Raw genomic sequence first — 27,483 nt, forward strand, 5'->3', positions numbered from 1 at the left:
AGGAGAGGAAGTGTTTGGTCAAAGGCAAATGCTAATGCTAACTCTGAGGAACTGCCAAAATTGGTCAGTAATTTTCTTTTTTTTTTTTTTTAAGATTTTATTATTTATTTATTTATCAGAGAGAGAGAGGGGAGAGAGCGAGCACAGGCAGACAGAATGGCAGGCAGAGGCAGAGGGAGAAGCAGGCTCCCCGCCGAGCAAGGAGCCCGATGTGGGACTCGATCCCAGGACGCCGGGATCATGACCAGACAACCTGTAGGAGAAGGAAGATGACAATTCCAGGATTCAGTACTTCTTCTAAGAATTGAGTTGCTGTAATATTCTTATAAAGAGAAATTTCATACACTTGTTTATGGAATGTCCTTAGGAAAAATGTAGGAAATTTTTCTCAGTTAAATGTATTTACCATTAGTACCATTAGTTACCATGTTTTATAGAAATTCTTGAATTTCCTCATTACCAAATTGAAAGATTTGTTAATAGTGGTACAGTGGGCCATAGGAATATGTAAATTTTCATAGAATAATATATTCTAATTGTTGAATTTCTTCTCTTACAGGGTTTTGACTCTGGGAGGAGGGCTGCCTTATTTGGAGCACCTTAATCTCTCTGGTTGTCTTACTGTAACTGGTGCAGGCCTGCAGGATTTGGTTTCAGCATGTCCTTCTCTAAATGATGAATACTTTTACTACTGTGACAACATTAACGGTAATGCCTTTCAGTAATGAGATAATTTTGAAGGAATGGATTTAACATTTTTTGACAGTTCTCATGGTTCTTAGGGTTTTTGTTTAATTTTCTAGATTTCTAATTACCAAACTTTTTTACTTTCAGAGAATTCTTTACATTTGATAAAATTTAAAAATCATGTATATTTTCATTAATTAGCTTCTATAAAGGTAAGTTTTTTTTTCAGATAGGTATTTCAAGTATATATTCTGCCAGATTTTTGAGCTGTGTAAAATGGCAAGTTGTAAGAATACTAAAATTCTCTCTCTCTTTTTTTTTTTTTTTAAAGACTTTATTTATTTGTTAGAGAGAGAGAAGGAGAAGAGGGAGAGGGAGAGGCAGACTCCCTGTTGAGCAGGGAGCCCAGTGCATGTCTTGATCCCAGGACTCTGAGACCATGACCTGAGCCAAAGGCAGATGCTTAACCAACTGAGGCACTTTGGCTCCCCTAGAAATATTAAAGTTACTACAAAATTTTGGGAAATTCTTCTAGAGTGATACAGCATTCATGAACAATTTAGAGGTATTGATGTTCTAGATATACCAATTTCTTAGGGATGATGACTCAGATTTCTTGTAACATGACTTTAAAAAAAAGTACAGTTGAGAAGGGAGGGCTTTGGTAATGTGAACTTCTTGGGGATCCTGGGTCTGGTTTCAGATTAGTCTCAGGGAAGATTTAGGGGGGAGTGGTATTGGGGAAAAGGCTGAGATGCCCTAGACATGACTAAAATTCCTATACTGTTTTGGAGATTGATTGCTGAACCTACTTAAAACAATCATTGTATAAATATTTGTTGATTGTTTTGTTTCTTAAACCTATCCTTACCCTGCAGTGGGCTTGTTGCATATGTTTTTTTCAAGGTACATTCAGGGCCCTTTGGGGCTTTTGATAAGTCACTGGTAGAAACTAGAAGTTTCTAGAGGCATAAAAAGCTTCTCAGTTATTAGTAAGCAAATCAATTCCCTGTATTTATAACTGGAAAAACATTTACATGGTTCAGATTCTACTACGCAGCTGTCTTTTTACACCATATGCTGTTTTCTTTGAAAGCCCAAGTTATCTTAAGATGACAAGAAAATCACCTGAGTTTCTCTCAGGGAGAACAGTTGAAAGGAACCAGGAAGACTGGAGGAATGGTCTCTTTAATGACATACCTGTAGGCAGAGAAATTAGCAAATTGCTATTTTTGGGCGATTAGGTTTTCCTTAAATACATATAAAGAGAAAGGAGATCGCGGCTCTTTTATTTCTGGCATAACATGGGTGATATGGGAGATGACCTCCCTTGTTCTTGAAGTCGCAACACTAAGGAGGAACATTTCTTTGCTCTCTTGCCTTCAGCATATAACCCAGGAATGGTGAAAATGAATGTCATTTTAGTTGCAACCTGCTAAGCATACAAAACCAGTTTGATTGTTTCCGTGAACCATTTGCTGCTTTTGTAGATGCAGTGAATTTGAGATGGGAATTTTTTTTTTTTTTTTTTAGTGTACAGTTATGTCATTGTAGGTGCAGTGTTGTACTTCCTAAGGCTTAAGGACATACCATGAAAAGTAACTAGTAGGCAGTTATTTTTATAAGAAAAACATCTTATTTGTATGTTGCATTTAAATTGTATACAGTTGATTTCAGCATAGGTTTTGCTTGTGGGAATATCACAACTGAATTTGTTAGATTTGTTTTTGGGTATATAGATGTTACAGGGTGGGGGAGATTGGATTTCAGTTCATTTTTATGATTTGTCTACTTGTTTTGCTTGTGTAATTTTGAAAACTTCTTGAAATTTAGGTGATAGGATAGAGTTGAATACCTGAAATCTTTTGCATCTTGTTAGGATGTTAGAATTTATTTCATCTTAACTGGTTTTGAATATATAAATACTAAAGTGTTCCAAAGGAGCTGCTGCATTCCTTTTGTTGAATGTGATTTTTTCTTGATAAATGAGTGGTAATTTTCAATAAATGAATTTTAATGAAGATATCTGACTTGGAGAGGTTTGAAAGGAAATTGACAGCACTTGTATAATCCAATATTAAGTCTCCTTTCACAGCTTCTTAAAACATGATTTTGGGGAAATGGAAATCCTTAACTTTATAGGATGATTTTTCATATTAACTTATGTTCTAAAGTTCCACAGCCAGTCGCTCTTAAAGCAATGCTCTGATGGCATTTTTTTTCCTTAAAAGGATATGTGGACAACCTAGAAAGTGTTAGAATAAAATTGCATTGTATCCAGGTTTGCAATATGATATGATTGATCCAGTAACTTTTACTACAGCTCAATTTGTATAATAAATATTTAATGACTGCTTATGGGGCCCCCTTTTTATTTTTATTTTTTCTGAAAATAGTATGTTTTATACATGGTCTTAGAATAATAGGGAGCATAGTTAGGTGACAAACTATATCAAATATTTGGGTAACATTTAACTAAAAATGTATTTGTTAAAAAAAAGCTTCATATAGTTAGCTACTAGATTATTAACTAAAAGAAGTAAATACTGGTAAACAATATGCATAACTAAATAATGATAGATAAATAAAGCAGAATGACCTGTTTCCTAAGAGATTTTGGAGAAGATAAGTTAGTATCAGATATTCAAATATTATCTGCTGTGATCAAGATACTGTACTAAACACTGATTAAAAAATGCCAGTTTTATTCTTCTGAATGATTCCTCGTGACATTTAAATTTGTGATTTGATTGAGAAAGTTTAAGATTTAAACATAAAAGAAGGCTTCTTTGCCATAACATTTAAAAATTTCTTTGTCATTTAAGAAGTGTTAAGTAGAATTGCATAGTTTCGGAGCTCTGAGGAACACTTGAGCAATGATAGCAAATAAACTTTTTATACTGATTTTGCATTTCATTGTCTATATAATTTATGAATTAAGATAGATTAGCTCATAGTTCTGGAGGTGACAAAGTCTCAGATGATTTGCTCTCTTATGTTTCTAATTTAAGTTAAAGAGGAATTAAAAAGGTAAGTGAAGGTAAGTGCAGATATACAGCATAAATAATATACTTAAAATCCAGGAAAAACCAATCAATAATACAAATTTGGGGAAGTAACTATAGTTAACATTATGGCTCTTTTAATCTAATATTTAAAAAATGCTTTTTTATCTTTAACATGCCTTTAAAATTTTTATTTAATGTTTATGCCAATTTTATTTTCCTATTTTCTTTATTATTTTTTAATGTAACTTAGCCCTCAGCCCTCATGTATTACAGCCATTTGAATTCTTTGTTCTATATTGAGATAGACATTTGCTGATGATGAGTCAAATATTTAAAGAGAATGGCTTTTTGAGTTGTCAGTGTCTGTGGAAGCACAGCTGTCTGCTTGAGATACTTTGCAAAATAACATATGAGGTATCTTAGTCGTGTTTCTGTATAATGCTGCCTCACTTTTTGTTGTCCATTTATTCCCTTTTCTGAACAGTCCTTCTACGATGCTTAAGAGTCACTGTTAACATTGCTTACAATTTTCATGCTTTGGAAATTGCCGTTCTCTCCTGTTTTCTACATTATGAGAATAACATAAATTAAAAACAGTGGTTGTCTTCCCTTTTGCTTTGCCCCAGGCCTTTACTAGAATAAAATCTCCTCATGGATGACCTTACTTTCATGACTATGAGGATCAGATACCTGGTCTGTAATTGACCTTAAGGTGGGATTGTAATTTTGAGATAGTATCATAGTTACTGTCTAAGTCCTCATAGGTTTCTCCAGATAGATCCTACTTTCTGATTTGAAAACACTGATGTATTAATTTCCTCTCTTCATTCTCTACTTAAACCTCAGATATTCTAGTGCGTATTTGAAGGAGGGGGTACATTTTATATCAGTGAGAGGAATTTATTTTGTGATGTTAATAAGGAGATGCTGACAGATAAGCAGGATTGGGTTACTTTCAACCTAATATGGGACACATAATTTTATTCCTACGCTTTTCTTCCTCTGTGATCCCTATTACCATCCTTTAGACTTTGAGATCAAAGAGTGACTAGAGTGGCCAGGCTGGACCTGAGGTTACTGACTGAGCCTGTCTTCTGGGGGGGATGGTGACTAGCTGTATGTATTTGGAAAGATACGGATCTCTAGATCGTTTCTTTGATCTTATTGGCTCCTTTGAGGCTCCCTTATATTTCCTGTGTTAAAACTAGTAGCATACTTCACTTCCATTGCTTTCGGCCATCACTTGGGATTTTTCCCAGGTTATTGTTGAATTCAGTGTGAAGTTTCTTCCTTACCTTCCTGTTCTTTTAAAAAACAGGAATATAGAATTTTAAGGTATTTTAAGGGAGTTTTAGTTGGAAACTTGTCTAATGCCTCCATGTCTTTTTCTTACTTCTCCCTTTTTAAAAAATTTGGAGTAGAATTACATACTAAGAAGTAGATTTTTGAAAAATCCACCAGTTCAGGCATTTCATCACAGGGACTGAGTGTCAGGCAGAGCAGTTAGGTAGTGAGGCGGGGGATAGGTCTTGAAGAGAAGCTCTAGGTGATTGTCAGGCAGAGCAGGAACCAGCATTTAAGGGGTGCAGAAAGACAAGCTCAAAAGAGGTGGCATGGAGGGTTGAGTAGTGTGTAAGGAAAAAGCTGAAGATACGTTCAGAAGGAAAACCTGGTCAAAGGTTGACAGTGGGAGAGTTTCAGACTATAGGATTCCTTATCAGGACATTTCTATATGATATGTACTAGGACATTTTACTTTGATTTTGGTTAAGATGACTAACCTGGAGTCTTATTTTAAGGAAAATTGATAACAGATAGTACTTTGTGAATTGTTTAAATATTTGACACATTCAACTTTGCCTTTTTAAAATAGGACAGATTTTAATTTTGGTTAAATAAAAATGGGTTTATGGTAATTCAGTTTTATATTTGAAATGTTTTAGACTTTTTAATGGAAAATTTAAAATATATAAACATGAAATAATAAAGCCTCATGTATTATTTGCTTTGGCAGTTATAAAAGTGTGACTGATCTTCTTCCATTGCTCACTCCCATACCTGTCCCCATATCCCAGGCATCACATCTATTTTAAAATTAAACATACATTTTTGAAAATAAGTGAAGTCCTAACCTATTGAATTCTCACATACGCTTGTAAAGTTCATTAGTTTCTTTTTTTACATATATATATATATATATATATATATATATATATATGTAATCATTTCTTTATTGAAATACATGAACGTTACACTTCCTTGGTTGTATATCCTAAGAAGTATGCCTGTAATGTTTCGTGTGTGACATGTCAGGAATACAAGGGAATATTCTGGGAAATAAGTGTTTTGTGTGTTTCATTGCAAGTAGCCATTTCCTTATGTTGGTATTAGCACAGATGCCTTCTTTTGCAGCAGACTGCTACTTAAAAAAAAACAAAACCAAGCTTATTTAAAAATAGTTTTCTGGGTTAAACTAGATATTAATCCAGAGTACTATGTTTTTTCAGTTATCAATTTGACATAGTCTATAAAATGACATTTCATGTACTTCTTGTATGGGATCTTTATATTTCACAAATGCAAGGATTTTGGTTCTAATTGATGAGTAAAGAACGAATTAACTGCTCTTTGTTCATGGTGCAGATACACTGAAAGGCTTCCGTATAGTTAAAGCATCCTTTTGCACATTGCCTGCCTTTATGAAAACTGTGATTCACTCAGAGAACTTAACGTTTGTTTATGTGCCATGATACTGCTGCTTTGATATTTCCTAATTCTCATCTGTGTTCCCTAATGGCTCTTTTATGTAGTGTCTGGGCAGCATAACGTGAATGGGATAAAATGTCAGTTATTCCACAGTGTTGCATTCTTCTTTTGTAATTGAATCATTATTTTTATTATGTCTTAGGTATGTTTATTTAGTTATTCATTCATTATATACTTAATTCTGGAAGATAATTTCATTTAACCCTAGCCATTTTGGCTGCAGCTGTTAAAGATATGGAAGACATATTCAGTTTATGTCTACATAGTTTAAGTTTTGACTAATGTTTTTGTAATTGCTGTATACTGAATTCTTTAGCTGATCTAGGGAAAAGGGCTGTTTTTGTCTTAATTATATTTCAAGGATGTTCTGACTGTTGTTAAGTTAGCTGGGCAGTCTTGCTTCTGTGGGTTATCTTTTTATCTTTGTTTTTATTTTGTAAGATTGTTGCTGAAAAATTATTTCTTTCCCTTCTTCTTTCATTTAGCTTTTGGACCAGTTAAAGTAGAGCTGCTGTTGGTTTATTTGTGCCTAATTTTTATTTATTAATTGGGACATTTACTTCTAAGTTATACATGTATTGCTAGTTTAAAAAAAAGTCAGATGTCTTAGCTCTTTCATGTGATGTCTAAGAAATTTCCTCCTTTCACACTTCTCTGTTTTTATACAGGTCCTCATGCTGATACCGCCAGCGGATGCCAGAATTTGCAGTGTGGTTTTCGAGCCTGCTGCCGCTCTGGCGAATGACCCTTGACTCCTGACCTTTGTCTACTTCATTTAGCTGAGCAGGCTTCCTTTCATGCACTTTACTTACAGCACATTTCTTGTGTTAACCATCCCTTTTTGAGTGTGACTTGTTTTGGCCCCATTTCTTCAGTCTCAGAAATCTTAATTTACCAGTCCGTTGTACAGTGTTGTTTCTCTTGCAAATCATATTTTTGTTTTAGAAAGGGGTTAGATCTTTCCGTAAGGGTGAGAACAGTTTTATCGGTTTTCTTTTAAATGGAATGCTTTGAAAAGAATGTCACTAATGCCATGCCATTTAAAGTATTTTTTAGATTAATTTGAGTTTTAAAGTCAGTGGGGTTATTGATTCTCCTTATATATAAACACTGTACCAAGCTTTGCAGATCTTTTCAAACATACATTTTTGAAGTTTTATTTTCAAAGATTGCACATTTTTGAAAACCAGTCTTTTTTCCATGTTTCCTTTGTTTGAGCAATTCTCAGAGGGCCAATTCAAACATACCCACATACAAGAGTCTTTAGGATAATAGAATAAATTGGCTTCTTGGTGTTAGCTCAGTGAGCTAGCAAAGTACCAATGTATTTGTATTTGCTTTCTTCAAATACTCCTGGTTCCTACCACTGTCCCTAAATTGTCAAATTTGGGAGGGATTTTTAAAAATTCCACAATCATTTGAAGATATGTATCAATAAAATCTACTTTGAGGACTTTACCAAATAATTTTTTTGGTGTTTTGATTTCATTAGAAATCTCAATTCACATTTATGTTAGTGTAAAATAGGACTAAATATTTTTCTTTGAGCTCCCTTGAAATAATGATCCGGGCAATTTTAGACAGATACCTAATTTTGTTGAGCTGAATTGTCTTTTTTGAAATTAATTTTGCAGTAGTCAGAGTTTGAATGTGTATTGCCTATCTTCGTTGCTGTGTGAAGAGACAGTGGGAGGGGGGACCTGTCATTCAGGTATCGTATATTGAATCAGTTTTATATAATGCTCTATATAATTTTATGTCCCGAAGAGAAGAGTCAGCAGCATGCCGTCTACTTTAGGAAATTCGTGCAAGGCTGTGGAAGAGGAATTAAACTTATAGTCTTGTTACTTGTGTTCCAGGTATTCTTTTGTTTATTTTATGGAGGTATAGGAGGAGTCTCCCATCCAAGTACTAAATGGGCCCAACCCTGCTTAGCTTCCAAGATCAGATGAGATTGGCATGTTCAGGGTGGTATGGCTGTAAAGGAGGGGTAAGAGGGGAAGGAGTAGGAAAGGTACAAACTACAGGTGAGCAGATTTCAGTTCAGGCTAAGAGAAAACTTTGAGACAGAGCTGTGTAAAGATGAAGGAAGACTCATTTGATGAGAACATGAACAGGGAGAATCCATCCATGTTTTAAGTCTCACTAATACTTGAATTAAACACTCCAAGGGAGACTAAGTCTGGGATGGGGTGCCTTTCTAATGGCTCTCTCTGAAGTGTTGGCTCCTGTCATAGTTGACACTTGCACAATGTTTTCTTGAAGGACAAGGCAGCTGTGTGAGCGACCTTCTTACATTTTGAGCTTGTGCCTCTGAGGTGTAAGTAGTTGTGGCTTTTGTGGCACTGTGAGATCCAGCCTTCTTAAAAAAAAAGTCTGGCCTAAGCACAAAATAAGAAGTGAATTCTTGATTCGCTTGGATAATGTGAAAGGAAATCTAAGCTTAGTGAGCACTTAACGGGGTCTGAAGTTTTGTCAGGTTGATTCTCTTGTAGTTACTGTGTTTTTATTTCCTTAAGTGTTTAATAAAGTTGATTTGAAAAGCTTACATCAGGGACTATTGCAAGAAAACAAACTACAAGAATTCTTCTGAGTAAGTCCATCCAGCTCCATACTTTGTCTTACCTGGATTTACATGAATCGTAAGTAAAATTACTCACCTGGACTCCTGGCCCTGAGTTATCAAGTGAGGACTCAAGTTTTTCCTCCATGTAGTCACAAAACAGTATAATATTTTGGGGGAGAAATCTTGATAATGATTCAGTGAGATTTCAGGAGTTGACTTAAATGTTACCCTTTTACATTAACTAATTTGAGCAGGGTATCCAGAGGAATACCAGGTGATTGAGGTGCCTCCCTTTTGCTTTTTCCGGTGGTGCTTGATATTCGTGAACCATTCAGTAGGACCCGGAGACATCGGACTACACTCACTTTGGTGTGTCAGCACATTGTCCTCGAGACTTACGGCTTTTCTACTCTTCCTCTATAGTTGCATGGGGGAGACAACATCGACACCCATTTAATTTTTATACATTAATGTCAGAGTATAGTTAGTATTTGATGAAACACTATAAATACTTGGTTTAAATTTACCTTGAGTTTTATGATTGATTTAATGAGTTTTTGGAACTATTCATTCTTAGGCTAGAATGTAAATTATGCAAACTGCCATGGGGTGCCTGACAGACATCAAGTACTCAGCGCTGTGCAGTGTTCTAAGTACCTATACTTACATATACTGACTTGTTGAAACAGTGAGAGGAAGTAATGTGATCATTCTGATCCTACTTGTGGGGAAAATAAGTAGCACAGAGGTTAAGTAACTCATCCATGGATACCTTGTAATCTTGGTAATGACTGTTATAGGTCAGTCCTTGAACTCTCCCTTGACAAAGAATTAATTCATAGTTGAGGTATCAGAGGCATGCAAACACACAACTATAATATAATTGGATAGAGGAAAGCATAAGGGAATAAAGTAAAAGGTGAATATTTTCCTTAATTTGGTCCCTCTGGCTTTATGTTTTGTTTTTTAAAAGTGAGATCAGATTCTAGCTATATCGCTAGTTCTCAGCCAGAGTCAGTATATCCCATAGAGGACATTAGACAATGTCTGGAAACATTTTGGTTATCAAAATTTGGCAGAGGGAAAGGATGCCACTGACATTTAGTGGGGAGAGGTCAGGGATGCTGCTAAACATCCTCTAATGAACAGGTTAGCCCTCCACCAAAAAAAAAAAAAAAAGGGCCTCAAGTGTCAGTAGTGCTTCTATTAAGAATGCTTTATGTACTTCTGTTTTATGTACATCTTCATTGTCAGCACATATATTTATTGCCTTTTAATGGATTAGTATAGTATATGTGTTTGTGCTTATTATAGTATATGTGTTTGTCTTAGTCTGTTTAGGCTGCCGTTACAGAATACCATACACTGGGTGACTTAAACAACAAACATTTATTTCTCCTATATTTGGAGCCTGGGAAGTCAAGGGATAAGGTGTTGGCAGATCTGGTTTCTGGTGAGAGCTCTTTTTCTCATTTGCAGAGGGCCATCTGCTTATTGTATCCAGACATGGCCTAAAGAAAGGAAGCAAATTCTCTCCTGTCTCTTCGTAGAGTGGCATTTATCCCAACACAGGGCCTCCACTCATAAGCTAATTGCCTCCCAAAAGACCAGTCTCCAAATACCATTGCATAGTTGGGTTTCAAGATAGGCATTTTGTGGGGAAGACAAACCTTTAGTCCATAGCAATGTCTTAATTTTTTAAATGACTTTCCCTTTTGGTGAATGTTTAAACATACTCCTCTGTGCCAATACCATATTGTTTCAATAGGAGTATGTGTGTGTATATATGGGTACATCGTGTACACTTGCACGTTTGCTTAGTATTTCTATAGGATAAGGTCTTTTTTTTTTTTTTTTTAAGATTTTATTTATTTGACAGATCACAAGTTGGCAGAGAGGCAGGCAGAGAGAGAGGGGGAACAGGCTCCCTGCTGGGGAGCCTGATGTGGGGCCTGATTTCGGGATCCTGGGACCACGACCTGAGCTGAAGGCAGAGGCCCCAACCCACTGAGCCACCCAGGCGCCCCTATAGGATAAGGTCTTAAGAGGTATTTGGTGTTAAAATTTTTATATTGCAAAGTTGTTCCTTCCCTCAGAGAAATTGTGTTGTTTTGCTGGGTCTTGAAAGTATGATGGGTATTCTGGGTAGGCAAAGAAGGAGGGCATTCCAAGTAGAAGGTAAATACAAAGGCATAGAGTTAGGGAGCTCTTAGTGTGAGGGGGAACTCTGGGTAGCTTTAGTTAAAACAAGAGGCAAGGCTGACTACTAAATAATACTTACTTTGAAAATGATAATTTTATTTGGTTACTTACAAATAATTTGTTCTGATGTCAATATCACAAAAATATTCTCATACCTTAATTACAGTTTTTATATGATACAAAAAATACACAATGAAAAAATTACCTGTTGCGTATAAGGGAGGCAACATAAATCCAAACAGACAAAACATTTTTGGGGTATGGGTGGATATATACAGCTAAAGCAAATTCAACATTGGGAACATCAATATTATGTACTCCGGTGCTGTACACTGCTTCAATTAAAGGCTTCAGTTCAGAATAGGGCATGTGCAGGGGAAATCCAGAGAACTGAAGGAAAAAAAAAACAACCAAGATTTGTAGTCATTTGTGAAGCTCGAAAATTTCATTGTATTTTTTTCTCCGTGTTTAAACATAAGCAGTTCTTAATATTCTTGTCTTTCTTCTGCATCTCAAAATCATTTATTTAGTTCTGCTTTTCTATTCAGCTATGTATTAGCAATACAGAAAATGGAGAGGGGCCACATGTCTTTTTTGTTCAGTTGCTAGCATATTGACTTGGTGTTTAAGACAGCTGTTAGCACCCAGCCTCCCTCCACTATTCCCTTCCCTCTCCCTGATAGTCCCTAGTTTGCATAGTAACCCACTAATTCTAGGGATCTGGATTAATCCAAATCAACGTATTCTGTCCCCATGGCCACAGTGACTGATCTATAGGGATGGGCATGTGATCAAAGTGAATCTCAGGAAACTTGCTAGGAATGATGGTACACAGATGCGCTCTCCTGCTTTGGACAGTATGTATGCAGATGTGAGTCCTGCCTGAAGCTCTTCCAGCCATTTGGTTCCATGAAAAAAGTGAGCGTGAGGACGGTGCCATCACACAGAGGAGGACAAGTTGGAAGACTTACAGAAGAGTGACAGCTCTGACAGCTACTCACCTCTGATTTTTACTTAAATAAACCAATAAATTCTTTTTATTACTCAAACCTGTTTGAATTATTGCTTGAAGACATCCTAGCTGAAAACCTAGTTGTTGTTGTTTTAAAATTTATTCATTTATTTTAGAGACCAAGTGGAAGATGGGCAGAGGGAGAGAATCTTCAAATAGACTCCCTACTAGGCACAGAACCCAACTTGGGGTGGGGGTGGGGAGGTCGATCCCAGGACGGGGCAATCAAGACCTGAGCTGTAACCAAGAGTCAGACTCAACTGACTGAGCCACCCAGGCACCCCTGAAAACCTTGTTTTAGTAAATAGAATTAAATGTCCAACTTGACTTCATGCTGTTTAGCCAACAAGATTTACTGTCTTAATTTGAGACTGCTTTCTAGGTTTTATTATCCACACAGCACTGCTGACAGACAGTGGTTGAGGACATACCTAATAAGAATTTTTCTTAGCATTGAAAAGCAATTAGTATAAAATCATCTCCTTAAAACTGATCAAGAGTGGTGTTGGTTTTACCTTGATGCACAGTTGAGTCTAATATGATTTAGCCAGATGTTTTAATTGTATTTAATACTCTTGCAATGCATTTTATTAAAGATACTTTTCATTCTGTAGTCTTAAGAGCATTTTCAGTTTATAGAGGCATTTTGCTGTTTAATAGCTTAATTACTGAGATGAACTTTGAATTATGTCTTTTACTCTCTGCGGCTTCATCTATGTACTGTGGAGAGAGAAGTTGTTACTTTCTCTAAAAATCCATTACCATGCAATTTCCAATTTGAAATGAAATCCACAGGCTCAGTTTAGAGCCACTGGTACTTACCCGGTAGTCTCCCAGCTGTTTGAGCAGCTCTGCTCTGTGGTCATCTTCTACATCTTCTCCTCGACTTCTTTCTAACACCGGCAAGAAGTGCCGTAGGGCAGAGGTACAGTACCTGTTCCATCTAGTCAGATGGCGTGGCCTCCAGTCCATGATTTTTTCTTTTAGTATTTTTTCAATCCTGTTTATAAAAAAGAAGCTCTATTTTTTTGCAGCTGTGGGTTTTTTTTTTAAGACTTTATTTCACAGACAGAGATCACAAGCAGGCAGAGAGAGTTAGGAGGAAGCAGGCTCCCCAATAAGCAGCCCAACACGGGGCTTGACCCCCAAGACCACGGGATCACGACCCGAGCCAAAGGCAGAGGCCTCAATCCACTGAACCCCGAGGCCCCCCAGCTGCGGCTTTGTAAACAAAGATACAGTTTGTATGCAGTGGGGATTCAGGCAGAGTTGTCATTCAATAGGCATAGTTCATGTTGAAAGCCTTAAATATATTTTTTTCTAAAGATTTTTATTTATTTGACAGAGACAATGAGAGAGGGAACAAGAGCAGGGGGAGTGGGAGAGAGAGAAGTAGGCTTCCTGCTAGTAGGGAGCCTGATGTGGGGCTCGATTCCAGGACCCTGGGATCATGATGTGAGCCAAAGGCGGATGCTTAACGACTGAGCCACGCAGGCACCCTGAAAGCCTTAAATATTTGTAGGTCTTAATGCTGTGTATTGATTCTTTACCGTGTGCTGTGACTTCTGTTTATGAGGATTATTTTTCTGAATTTCCTTAGGACTGTTCTTAAGATATCCATCATTACTAAGATTTACATCCTATAGATCCAATACCTATCATATTAACTACAAAGCAGGATATCGAAAATTAAGTTGCAAACAGAATAAAGGAAAATAGCTAACATTTACTGAGCTTTCATTTAGCAGGTACTAAGTAAAATGATTTCTATTCATTTTTATTTAATCCTAACTGACTATGAGGGGGATACTGTCCCAATTTTACTTACATGGGGACAGTATGAGGCAAGATGATGACTTTAATATGGCAGGGGAAAAAAAAATGGCAGGGGAAACTTGGGTTTGAGTTGAAACCCTGCCAATTCCAAGGTCTCTTGGGTATCCCTAACCAAATGCACAGGTTTAGGGGACCCAGCTAGCTCCCCACTGCTTAATAGCTATAGGATCCTCTTCTCATTTGGCACGTTACACATATTTTTGTTCTGGTTTTTAAGATGATGTGAGCAAGAGTATAGTTGAATTGCCATGCGCTTCATCAGTATTGGATAAATAAGTAATGTGGGTCTAATAGTATCCTGAACCTATCAGAAGAAATAAAAACTTTTGGGAGAATTAGTTGTCTAGGTAGGGATCTCCAGTAAGGCTTTATTTAAAACTTGAATTGAGAATAAATTGGAGTCTTTTAGTAATAATACCTTAGAAAGGGTCACATTTATTCTTGAGTATTTGACATGTTGCTCTTTAACATAGCTTGATACAGTAGCAAGGGCACACAGACTTTGAAATCAGAAAGATCTGACTGGGCTCAGAAGCCTCCTCTGACACTGAGCGAGTACGTTGAGCCCTTTGAACCTTGGTTTCCATGTTTGCAAAACTAGAAGAGTAAAGTTTCATTTTACGGGGTGTTAAGAATTACAGGGACTCTTACCAGCTTTCTCCATGTGTTAGGTTTATAAACTAGCTGAGGCTCAGTAAGCCACTAACTGTACAAAAGAGGCATGTTTAATCAAGGTGGGGATTATGATAAGTCTGAACAAGACCCATAATATGCTGAGCTCTCATCCGAGGCGAAGTTTTGGGAGAACTATCGTCATTGCTGGAGGTCACTTGTGTTTGTTCCATGCCATGCTGATACGAAGACCTCCCTTTGAGCTATGGGATTTAGAGATCACTGTATTTGGTATCTGTCTGTGAACGTGAATTAAATTTAATTGCTCAAATTATTGATCCAGGCTGAGAATTACTTAGTTTGGTATTACGCTCCCAGTGTCAGATTGCATGTGGATTTATGGATATCATATGACCTGTCTTGTAGCTCAGCTGCGGCCGCTTTGTCTGTGCGCTGGTAAATTAGTTCTTCTGGCTATAAAAGAGAAAACAGTTCAGAAATTCTAGAAATCACTTACACTTAATTTGAATAGCTATCCATTCTTTTCTAAATCTTTTAAAAAATTATGAAATCTGAGACATTCCTTCAGATACAGAGGAGAGTATTACGGATACCACTGTACCCATGACCATAAGTACAATACCACAAATAAATTATACTGCTGTGTAGTTCTTAATTTCTTCTCTTTCCTCTTTCATCACAGAAGTAGCTATGACCTGAGTTTAGTTTTTAGCACTTTCAACATGTACCTACTGTGTGCCAGGCACTTTTACAGGGGATATGAATATACCCATGAATAAAAATTCCTGCCCTCCCAGTGTTTATATCATAGTTGGTGGAGATAGGCAAGTTAATAAAATGTATTTATGATTTAGTTTCAGATTTATGTTCCCTCAAACATTGTTTTGTTTGGGTTTGGGTGTTTTCTAAACTTTTTGTAATAGGTTTTTTGTTTTTTTTTTTTTTTTGTAGTTCGAGTTTAGTTGACAGTTACATTAGTTATTTCAGTTGTACAAAGTAGTGATTTGACAAGTCTGTGTAATAGTTTTATGCTGTGAATATGCACCTTTTCTTTTTTCCTTTAATACTATATTTAGAGATAATAACATCCACACCTTTAGAGTGCTAAGATTTATTAATGTTGATTCATTTGTGTAACTACTATAAAATATTCCATTATGTACTCTACATAATTTGTCCCTTCTGTAATTACAGTTCTTTGGGTATTATAAACAATTTAAAAAAAAAGATTTTATCTATTTATTTGACAGAGAGATAGCACAAGTAGGCAGAATGGCAGTCAGAGGGAGAGGGAGAAGCAGGCACTCTGTGGAGCAGGGTGCCCGATGCGGGACTTGATCCCAGGACCCCTGGACCATGACCTGAGCCGAAGGCAACTGCTCAACTGACTGAGCCACCCAGGTGCCCATAAACAATGTTTCTATGGAAAATCTTGTATATGTCACCTTGAACACATGGAAGAATTTCTGTAGGGCACTTTTAAACCTTTTTTTTTTTTAATGGTTTGGATCACAGTAAAAAATGTATTATAATGTATTATACACTCAGTGTATACACACACACATATATAGCTAACAAGTTTTAGTAAACAGTTTTCATGCTTACTACTTAAAAGTAATAAGCATGAATTTATTACTTACCACTGGCTATGACCCTCTGGATCATGTCCTGTGATTCGATTTCATGTTTTAATAGCAGTCATGAAACTTAGTTATTAGTGAGTTGAGACCAGCATTTAAGAAATTAAATAGAATATATTTTGAGGGACTTTATGTCATGAGGCTTATTATATCAAAACTTAATATTTATATACTGATTCATGATATGGTGGTAATTTCTTTTTCTTTCTTTTTTTTAAATTTTATTTTAGAACCCTGGGGGTTTTAAAATTTATTTTTATTTATTTTTTTATCTTTTTAATGATTTTATTTATTTATTTGGGAGAGAGAGAGAGAGAGAGAGCACATGAGAGGAGAGAGGTCAGTGGGAGAAGCAGACTCCCTGCCGAGCAGGGAGTCCGATGTGTGACTTGATCCCAGGACTCCAGGACTATGACCTAAGCCGAAGGCAGTCGCCTAACCAACTGAGCCACCCAGGCGCCCCAATATGGTGGTAATTTCTTATGGTGAGTTGGGCTCAACTAAGTTTGAAAAACATTATTTTTGACTGAATATCTAGGAGTAGAATTAAGGTTCAAAAAATACCTGGCTGCCCAGTATAATGATTTCAAATTCCTTACTTTGTCTAATTTTTTTTTTTTTTTTTAAGAGAGGGAAAGAGAGAGGGGGTGGGGATGAAGGGGGGGTCAAAGGAGAGGGAGAGAGAGAATCTTAATTAAGCAGGCTCCACACCTAGTGTGGTACCCTACTCAGGGCTCTATCTCACAACCCTGGGATTATGACCCAAGCTGAAATCAAAAGACACTTAACTGACTGAGCTACCCAGGTGCTCCCTTTGTCTACGTTGTTAATGAAAGGATTATATACCTGAACGCTAGAGAGGCCAGGATATGGAAGGCTTCTTGAAAAGAAAGATTTCCATAGCTTGGGCTTGGTGACGTCAAAATTTATCCGTAGTGGAGAGTCATATCGTTGAATATTAAACCAAATCTAAAAAAGATAAGACTACATTAGTATATATGGTGGCAGATATATATATATATATATATATATATATATATATATATATATAGATGTGTGTATGTGCATGTATGTATAGAGGAAGCAGACAGCAAGAAGACAGGATGCACTTTTTTTTTTTTTTTTTGGCCTGTTTTGATTTGTAAAACCAGCATGCATTTTACAATCAGAGGCATCATAAAATGGTTATTGGCTACTTTTTCATATTTTACATCTGAAGTTGAGGTGCACCTCACCACTGATTATAGGTTGACAAAATAAGATAGTTCTAATAAGAAAAAAACTTTTTAAGGAGAAGATAGACAAGGCTTTTCCTTTCTCAGTGGCTTTTCTCTGTTCTTCCTAGCCTCATAATTGAGTTACGTGTCTACGTCTTTGCTTCCAGAGCACTCTGCATTCTCTAAATGGCACCTTTCTTGTTGAGGCATGCAGCATATTGGTTCTGGAATCAGGCCACTTGTATTTGAATTCTGCCTCCAACATTTACTAATGGTGTGACCTTGGATTTTTTTTTTTTTTTTAAGATTTTATGTACTTATTTGTCAGATGCGGGGAGAAAGGTAACGCAAGTCGGGGGGGAGCAGCAGGCAGAGGGAGAAGCAGGCTCCCTGCTGAGCAAGGAGCCCAATGTGAGACTTTGTCCCATGACCTGAGCTGAAGGCAGACGCTTAACTGACAGCCACCTGTGCATCCCTTGGGTGGTTCATTTAACTTCTTTGTATCTCATTTTCCTCCTCTCTGAAACTGGGATAATAGTACCCACCTCAAGGTTGCTGAGGTAGATTAGTTAATTCACCTCTTAGAACAATGCCTGGTACATCGTAGGTGCTCAGTAATTGTAGGCTAATTTATTACTGTTATTAATTGCCTATCCACCTGCCTCCTCACTAGATCTGGCAATGTTGTCTTGAGGACATTTGCCATGTTTGTTATTCACCACTGTATCGTTAGCATTTAACATAGCTTCTGGCATACAGTAGGCGTATTAAACGACATATGCATTAGTGGTAAATTTGTCCATTCCACAAATTTTCAAGTATCTACTATGTTTGGAACCAATTTCAGACACTAGGGATAAAGTAACGAATGAAACAAAGTTCCTGCCCTTATGCAGGAGCTCATGAGAAGATAGTGTGAACAAAGAAGTAAATATATGGGATTTCAGATGATGTTACATGATGTAGTAGATTGTGTCACTGACCTCAATTCTTCACCCCTTCATATATTTACACTCTGCCAGGTTACTTTGCAGTTCCTCCCACTAAATGCGGTGAAACAGATTTCCCTGCTCCTTGATGTTTGGTCAGTAGAATGGGACAGACGTGTTTGTGTGTAACTTCTGAGTCTAAGCTTAAGAGGCTTTGTGTGTTCTTGCTTGCCTTTTCGTGCTTCTGCCAAGTTCTAGAATAAACACATATAAAGCTGAGCTGTCCTGCTGACCCAGAGATTCATAAGAATAACTATTTCTGCACAGCAAAGGAAACAGTCAAAAAAACAAAGAGGCAACCCACGGAATGGGAGAAGATATTTGCAAATGACAGTACAGACAAAAGGTTGATATCCAGGATCTATAATGAACTCCTCAAACTCAACCCACACAAAACAGGCAAACACATCAAAAAATGGGCAGAAGATATGAACAGACACTTCTCCAATCAAGACATACAAATGGCTATCAGACACATGAAAAAATGCTCATCATCATTAGCCCTCAGGGAGATTCAAATTAAAACCACATTGAGATATCACCTTACACCAGTTAGAATGGTCAAAATTAACAAAACAGGAAACAACATGTGTTGGAGGGGATGTGGAGAAAGGGGAACCCTCTTACACTGTTGGTGGGAATGCAAGTTGGTGCAGCCTCTTTGGAGAACAGTGTGGAGATTCCTCAAGAAATTAAAAATAGAGCTTCCCTATGACCCTGCAATTGCACTCCTGGGTATTTATCCCAAAGATACAGATGTCGTGAAAAGAAGAGCCATCTGTACCCCAATGTTTATAGCAGCAATGGCCACAGTCGCCAAACTATGGAAAGAACCAAGATGCCCTTCAACGGATGAATGGATAAGGAAGATGTGGTCCATATACACTATGGAGTATTATGCCTCCATCAGAAAAAATGAATACCCAACTTTTGTAGCAACATGGACGGGACTGGAAGAGATTATGCTGAGTGAAATAAGTCAAGCAGAGAGAGTCAATTATCATATGGTTTCACTTATTTGTGGAGCATAACAAATAGCATGGAGGACAAGGGGCGTTAGAGAGGAGTAGGGAATTTGGGTAAATTGGAAGGGGAGGTGAACCATGAGAGACTATGGACTCTGAAAAACAATCTGAGGGGTTTGAAGTGGCGGGGGGGTGGGAGGTTGGGGTACCAGATGGTGGGTATTATAGAGGGCACGGCTTGCATGGAGCACTGGGTGTGGTGAAAAAATAATGAATAATGTTTTTCTGAAAATAAATAAATTGAAAAAAAAAAAAAAGAATAACTATTTGAGGCCCTGTAGTTTAGGGATGGGTTTTTACTGTCTTACGGTGGCAACAGCTAACTGTACAAGGGCTGTGGAGAAAACATGGGAAGATGTGAAATTTCAGGGTGCGTAGGGAAATTCTTGCTGGAAAGATGACATTTGATCAGAAATGCAAGAAATGAGAGGGAAATTTATGAAGCTGTCCAGTGAGGGGAAAGGTCATCTATGCAGAGGAGACAGCAAATGCAAAATCTGCTTGATGTGTTGAGGATCAGTGAGGAAGATGGTAGCTTTAGAGGAATGAGCAAATTACAGCAGGTAGGAGATGACATCAGTGGAGGATGGGGAGTGGTGGTGGGATGGCTGTCAGGTCGTAAAAGGCCTCGTGGATTATTTTAAAGACTTTGATTTTAGAGTGAGCTAGGAAGACACTGGGATATTTTAAGCAGAAAGACATAGTCTTTCATTTTCACACTAATACTCTCTGCTCTTTTGAGACTAGACCCAAGGTAGTAAGGGTAAATACTGAAGTCTCCAGTTGGGAGGCTATTTGAAATAATCCAGGTAAGAGCTGCGGTAGTGTGGATCAAATAGTAACAGTGAAACTGGTGAGCTATGGTCAGATTCTGGATATACTGTGAAGCCCACAGGATTTGCTGATGAATAGGATGTGGGAGAAAGAGAGAAAGGAATCAAAGTGACTGCAAGGATTTTGGCCCAAGTAACTGGACTGATGGAATTGCCTTTTACTAGATCAGAAAGACTGCAAAATGAAATTGGGAATTCACGTTTGGGCACGTTAAGTTTGAGTTGTATGTCTGGCATCTACATGAAGATGATGAGTAGGCAATTGTATATTTGAGTCTGAAGTTCTGGGAACTAGGTGAGCTAGAGATATACATTTGGGAATTATCAGCATATGTGTGTTCTTAGGGAGGAGGTATAGATCGAAAAGATGTTTGTTGAACTTGAACTTTGAGGATCTGATTTTTAAATTTGGAGAAATAATGAAAAAGCAGCAACGGATGTGGAGAAGGGACAGCCAGTGAGGTTAGGGAGGCTTTGGTACTTGGAATTCAAATCAAATTGTTTTAAGAAGGAAAGGTCTTTAAGAACTACAGTTTGACTGTAGGGTAGGGAATGTACAGAGAAGTAGTGGGAAATAGTGCTGGAAAAAGTTGAGGTCCGATTATACAGGACTTTGAAATCTGAGGTGAGAAATTTGTTCTTAAATCTATATACTTTCTGAGCCATAGAGTGATGAAGCCAATTTCATAGATTTAATCAGTTATCAGCATACCAAATAATTGGTTGAGATGGAGAGATTTAGTTGGTTATTTATAGTTAATTTGGGGTAGAAACAATTATGGCATGGCCTGGGAAACAACAGGTAGAATCTGTATGATTTGGTATCTGTTAATATGATTGAGATAGGAGGAAGTAAGGGAGAGAGAAAAATCAAAGACAGTTCTGAGGAGTGAATCTAGGTAACTGACATCTTAGAAACAGGAAGCCAGGAGGAGGAACTGATTTTGGAGACAAGGGGGAAATGATTGTTTTGGATGGCCAAGTTTTAGATTTATTTTTAAAGATTTATTATTTATATATATGGAGAGAGAGAGAGAGAGAGAGCCAGCGAGCGTACTTGTGCATGAGCAGTGGGGAGGAGAGGAGGGTGAGGGAGGGAAAGAATCTTTGAGCAGACTCCCCATCCCCACTGAGGACCTTGAGATCATGCCCTGAGCCGAAACTGAGAGTCAACTGCCCAATGGACTGAGCCACCCAGGTGAGATTTTGATAAAGCCCTTGGGTGTCTCGCAGAGAGAGATCCTGAAAATTCAGGATCCAAAAACAGATTCTGGGGCTAGTGACAGGATTCGAACTCTTCTGCCAGGATAGCCTATATAGAGTTACAGTTAATAATAATAGGTATGGTCCTGTAAGCAGTTTAAATATAGAATCTTCAGGAACATAGATCTTTTTTTCATTTAGCTTACTTTATTCTTTTTTTTTAGTGGTCTCCAAACAGTTTTTATTAACATGTAATGTTTTATTTGTTTCATGGGTAGAGGTCTGTGGTTCATCAGTCTTAGGCAATTCATAGCACTCACCATAGCTCGTACCCTCCCCAGTGCCCATCACCCAGCCACCCTATCCCTCCCATTCCCCTCCACTCTAGCAACCCTTGACTTTCAGCAGTGGGAAGAAGTGCCAGTGAAAGAAACCTAAGAAACTTTTGCAGAGAAAATGAAAACCAAACAGTTCTTTATCTGTAAACCAAGGTGGGGGAAAGTGTTTGTTTGTTTGTTTTCATGAAGATGGTGTTAGTAATGTCATGTACCACAGAAAAGGCGAAGAGAATGAAGATGAGAGTAAACCACTGGATTTATTTATCCATTAGCAACACAATGGTACTTCTTAGAGTTGAATTTCTATAGGATGGTCAGGGAAGAGGAACTAAATTATTAAAAGGGTTAAAGTTTGAGTTTCCTGGGAACATAGAAGCAGGGGATATAATTAGTAATTGAAGAATTCTTGAAGCAAAGGAAGGAGAAGCAGTGGTAGTTTAGGGTGTATCTGGGTTGGCAGAAGCATACAAGCACACCTCTGAGATATTGTGGTTTGGTTCCAGACCACTGCAATAAAGTGACTATCATAATTAAGGAAGTCAAATGAATATTTAGTTTTCCAGTGCATATAAAAATTATGTTTACAGTATACTGTAACCTATTAAGTGCACAATAGCATTATGCCTAATGAAACAATATACATACCTTAATTTAAAAAATGTTGCTAAATATGCTAACCATCATCTGGGCTTTCAGTGAATTATCATCACTGGTAACAATCATCATAACAAATACAATAATAATGAAAAAGTTTGAAATGTTGCAAGAGGGGTGCCTGGGTGGCTCAGTGGGTTAAAGCCTCTGCCTTCGGCTCAGGTCATGATCGCAGGGTCCTGGGATCCAGCCCCGCATGGGGCTGTCTGCTCAGCAGGGAGCCTGCTTCCTCCTCTCTCTCTGCCTGCCTCTCTGCCTACTTGTAATCTCTACCTGTCAAATAAAATAAATAAAAAATCTTTAAAAAAAATGTTGCAAGAATTACCAAAACATGACACGGAGACATAGAGACACAAAGTGAGCAAATGCTGTTGGAAAATGACATCGACTGACTTGCCTGGCACAGAGTTGGCACTGATGTTTAATTTGTAAGAAAACACAGTATCTGTGAATATAATGAAGCATAACAAAATGAGATATGCCTGTATTTTGGGACTGTTGGACTTCTGAGCATATCAATAGATAGAGAAAGAAAAAAAAATACAGGGGCAAGTTGTAATAATGAGTAGAGAGACATGTCTTGTAGTAAGGGTGGAAAGCGAAACATAGGTAGAAAGGGGGAGATACTTATTTCTTGGCAAAGGAGTACAGGAGGAGAATGGCTGACAATCCAGAGAAGTTGTGTGGTGGAATACAGGGCAGTAGAGGTTTTAGAGCACAATATCAGACCAGCTAGTGAGCGTAAGGTCCTCTATCAAGAGAGGCCAAGGCTTAGAACAGCTTTGGAACAGCTGCCATGAAGGATGCCCAACATCATGAGCTACTGTTGTGCTTCTTGTTAGTAAGGAGGGGGGTCTTTCTCATGAAACCTGGGCATTATGTAACTAGTCAACCAGACAGTAATTGTTTTGAGGACTAATAATAATTTTGACAGGGAATGGAGTTCTTTGAGGGCTTTCTCAATGCCTGTTAACTCTGCTTGATTACAATGGCCTTAACATGGTTCTTTAAACATAGGAGGATCTTAGCAGTTCACTCATGATTATGATAATGCTTTTAATTAAAAAAGTAATGAACATGAGAATGGCACTCCACAGTGCTCTTCAAACTTGCAATTAATAATAATTGCCATTTGCTGAAGACCTATGAAAGACAGGTACTTTGTTGGGTGCTTGGTATATATTTTCTCTTATTTTAGCAGTTACTGTAAAGGGTAGACTACCCTAAAAGGTAGATTTATGAGAGAACAAGAGCATGTGAATGGGGAGGGGTAGAGGGAAGAAGGGAGAAAATCTGAGGTTTGACACACCGCTTGATCTCATGACTCCAAGATCATGACCCGAGCTGAAAGCAATAGACGAGACACTAAACTGGCTGAGCCACCAGATGCCCCTAGACTAGTGGTCTTTAAAGTAGGTTGCACTCACCAGAGATATGAGGAGAAAATATTAGATTTTTTTTTTTTAAAGATCTTATTTACTTGACAGAGAAAGAGATCACAAGTAGGCAGAGTGGCAGGCAAAGAGTGAGGGGGAAGCAGGCTCCCTACTGAGCAGAGTGCCCGATTTCGGGCTTGATCCCAGGACCCTGAGATCACGACCTGAGCCAAAGGCAAAGGATGAACCCACTGACCCATCCAGGTACCCCAATATTAGATCTTCTAATGCCTTTTTTAAGAGTTTTTTTCCTCTGTATAATAATATATTGATGCACAAATGAAATATATAATTCATAAACAAAAATATTATATTGTGGATGCATGCTCAAGTGGTTTTTTTCCTGATGTCCATGAAGATTGAAAATGAAGGGATGGAAACACACACAAGTGGAAGCAAAAAGAAACTGGGGTAGCTATACTTGTTTTGGAGAAAATAGACTTTAAAACAAAGACTGTAACAAGAGAAAAAGACAAATACTACATAATGATAAAAGGGACAATCCAAAAAGAGAACTATAACAATTGTAAATATCTATGCACCCAGGATAGGAGTACCTTAATACTTAAAGCAACTGCTAACAGACATAAAGGAAAAAATAGACAGTAATACAGTAATAGTAGGGGAGTTTAACACAACACTTACATCAATGGATAGATCATCCAGACAGAAAATCAATAAGGAAACAATGCTTTCAATGACATGTTAAACCAAATGGACCTAACAGATAGATATAAACACACTATTCCATCCAAAAACAGCAGGAACATTTTAGGTGCACATGGAACTTTCTCCAGGATAGAACATGTATTAGTTCACAAAATAAGTCTTAATAAATTCAAAAAGACTTAGATCAAATGATGCATCTTTTCTGACCACAATGGTTATGAAACTAGAAATCAATCACAAGAAAAAATTTGGAAAGAACACAAATAGGTGGAGGCTAAATAACATTATTCAATAATGAATGGTTGAACCAAGACATCAAAGAGTAAATTTAAAAAAATACATGAAGACAAATAAAAAGCAAAATCTTTGTGATGATGCAGTAAGAGCTATTTTAAGAGGGATGTTTATAGCAGGATAGGCCTACCTCAAGAAACATCTTTAATAAACAACCTAACCTTACTCCTAAAGGAGCTAGAAAGAGAAGAACCAAAAAAGCCCAAAGCCAGTAGAAGGAAGGAAATAAGATTAGAGCAGAAAAAATGAACTAGATCCAAAAACAAACAAACAAACAAAAAACCCCAAAAACAAAAAACCAGAAAAGATCAATGTAACCATGAACTGGTTCTTTGAAAAGATAAAAAATTTGTGAACCTTTAGCCAGACCCGAGCAAAAAAAAAAAAAAAAAGGACTCAAAATCAGAAATGAAAGAAATAATTACTGATCACAGAAATACAAATGATTTTAAGAGAATATTATGAAAAACTATGTATACCAACAAACTGGACACCCTAGAAGAAATGGATAAATTCCTAAATATAACTTAAAACTGACTCCAGAAGAAATAGAAACTTTGAACAGACCAATTACTAACAATGAAATTGAATCAGTAATAAAAAAAACCTCCTAATGTGGGGCGCCTGGGTGGCTCAGTGGGTTAAAGCCTCTGCCTTTGGCTCAGGTCATGATCATGGCATTCTGGGATTGAGCCCCGCATTGCATCAGGCTTTCTGCTGGGAGCCTGCTTCCCCCGCTCTCTCTCTGCCTGCCTCTCTGCCTACTTGTGATCTTTGTCTGTCAAATAAATTAGAAAAACAAAACAAAAAAACAGGGGCACCTGGGTGGCTCAGTTGGTTAAGCATCTGCCTTCGGCTCAGGTCACGATCCCAGAGTCCTGGGATCATTTCCCACATCGGGCTCTCTGCTCTATGGGGAACCTGGTTCTCCCTGTCCCTCAGCGTGCCACTCCCCCTCCTTGTGCTCTTGCTCTCTAACTCTCAAATAAATAAATAAAATCTTTAAATAAATAAAAAATAAAAACAAAAACCAAAACCCAAAAACTCCTAACAAAATTTTAGGACCAGATGGTTTCACAGGTGAATTCTACCAAACATTTAAAGAAGAGTTAATACCTATTCTTTTCAAACTATACCAGATAATAGATTTGGAAGGAAAGTTTCCAAATTCATTCTATGAGGACAGCATTATCCTGACACCAAAACCAGACAAAGACACTACAAAATAAAACCCCTATAGGTCAACATCTCTGATGAACATCATTACAAAAATCCTCCACAAAACATTAGCAAACCGAATCAACAATATATTTAAAAAAACCATTCATTGCCAAGTGGCATTTACTCCAGGGAGGCAAGAGTGGTTCAGTATTTGCAAGTTAATCAATGTCCTTTATCACATTAATAAGAGAAAAGATAAAAACCATATGATCCTCTCAACAGATGAAAAAAAAGCATTTGGCAAAGTACAGTATCCATTCATGATAAAAAAAAAAAACTCTCAACAAAGTAGATTTAGAGGCAACATACTCAATATAATAAAAGCTGTATATGACAAACCCACAGCTAACATCACATTCAATGGTGAAAAACTCAGATCTTTTCCTCTAAGATCAGAAACAAGACAGGGATGTTCACTATAACCACTTTTATTAAACATAGTACTGGATATCCTAGTCACAGCAATCAAACAATTAAAGGCATTAAAATTGGTAAGGAAGAAGTAAAAATTTCACTATTTGCAGATGACATGATATTATAAAAAGACAACCCTAAAGACACCAGCAAAAGACTCCTAGAACTGATAATTGAATTCAGTGAAGTCAGATACAAAATTAATATACAGAAATCTGTTACAATTCTATATACTAATAATGAAGTAGCAGAAAGAGTAATGAAGAAAACAATCCCATTTACATTTGTGCCCAAAATAGCAAAATAACTAGGAATAAACTTAACCAAGTAGGTGAAAGACCTATACTATGAAAACTATTAAACATTGATGAAACTAGTTGAGGATGAAACAACAAATGGAAAGATATTCCAAGCTCATGGATTGGGAGAACAAATATTGTTAAAATGTCTATGCTAAGGTGTGGTGCATAAACAATGATTCTTGGAACACTGGAAAAATTAAAAAAAATTAAATAAAACCATCTCTCAAAATTAAAAACAAAGCAAAAATGTCTATGCTACCCAAAGCAATCTACAGATTTAATGCAATCCCTATCAAAATACCGATGGAATTTTTTTTTCATAGAACTAGAACAAATAATCCTAAAGTTGGTATGGAATCACAAAAGACCCCAAATAGTCAAAGCAGTCTTGAAAAAGAAGAACAAAACTGGAAATATCTCAATTCCTGATATCAAGATGTACTACAAAGCTGTAGTAATCAAAGCAGCATAGTATGGTACTGACACAAAGACACATAGATCAACAGAACAGAATGGAGAGCCCAGAAATAAACCCATG

The 27,483-nt window shown here is 37.2% G+C and overlaps 2 protein-coding genes across 10 annotated transcripts in view; one reads left to right on the plus strand and one right to left on the minus strand.

Moving 5' to 3' along the window:
* The window catches only part of FBXL5 (F-box and leucine rich repeat protein 5), a 51,086-nt gene extending 43,162 nt beyond the window's left edge, over positions 1-7,924 (plus strand). For all 3 annotated transcript variants that reach the window (XM_044226085.1, XM_044226084.1, XM_044226086.1), the window contains exons 10-11: positions 560-708; positions 7,130-7,924. In XM_044226085.1, coding sequence (XP_044082020.1) covers positions 560-708; positions 7,130-7,206 — 226 coding nt within the window. In that variant the 3' untranslated portion in view covers positions 7,207-7,924. The remainder of the gene's footprint in view (positions 1-559; positions 709-7,129) is intronic.
* A 3,374-nt stretch (positions 7,925-11,298) lies between these two features.
* Positions 11,299-27,483, minus strand: part of CC2D2A (coiled-coil and C2 domain containing 2A) — a 147,576-nt gene continuing 131,391 nt past the window's right edge. For all 7 annotated transcript variants that reach the window (XM_044226091.1, XM_044226090.1, XM_044226087.1 and 4 more), the window contains 4 exons: positions 17,197-17,319; positions 15,105-15,163; positions 13,064-13,241; positions 11,299-11,619 (listed from right to left, as the gene is read on the minus strand). In XM_044226091.1, the coding sequence (XP_044082026.1) occupies positions 11,431-11,619; positions 13,064-13,241; positions 15,105-15,163; positions 17,197-17,319 (549 nt within the window). In that variant the 3' untranslated portion in view covers positions 11,299-11,430. The remainder of the gene's footprint in view (positions 11,620-13,063; positions 13,242-15,104; positions 15,164-17,196; positions 17,320-27,483) is intronic.

The sequence above is a fragment of the Neovison vison genome, chromosome 11, assembly GCF_020171115.1.
Source record: "Neovison vison isolate M4711 chromosome 11, ASM_NN_V1, whole genome shotgun sequence".
NCBI classification, from domain to species: domain Eukaryota; kingdom Metazoa; phylum Chordata; class Mammalia; order Carnivora; family Mustelidae; genus Neogale; species Neogale vison.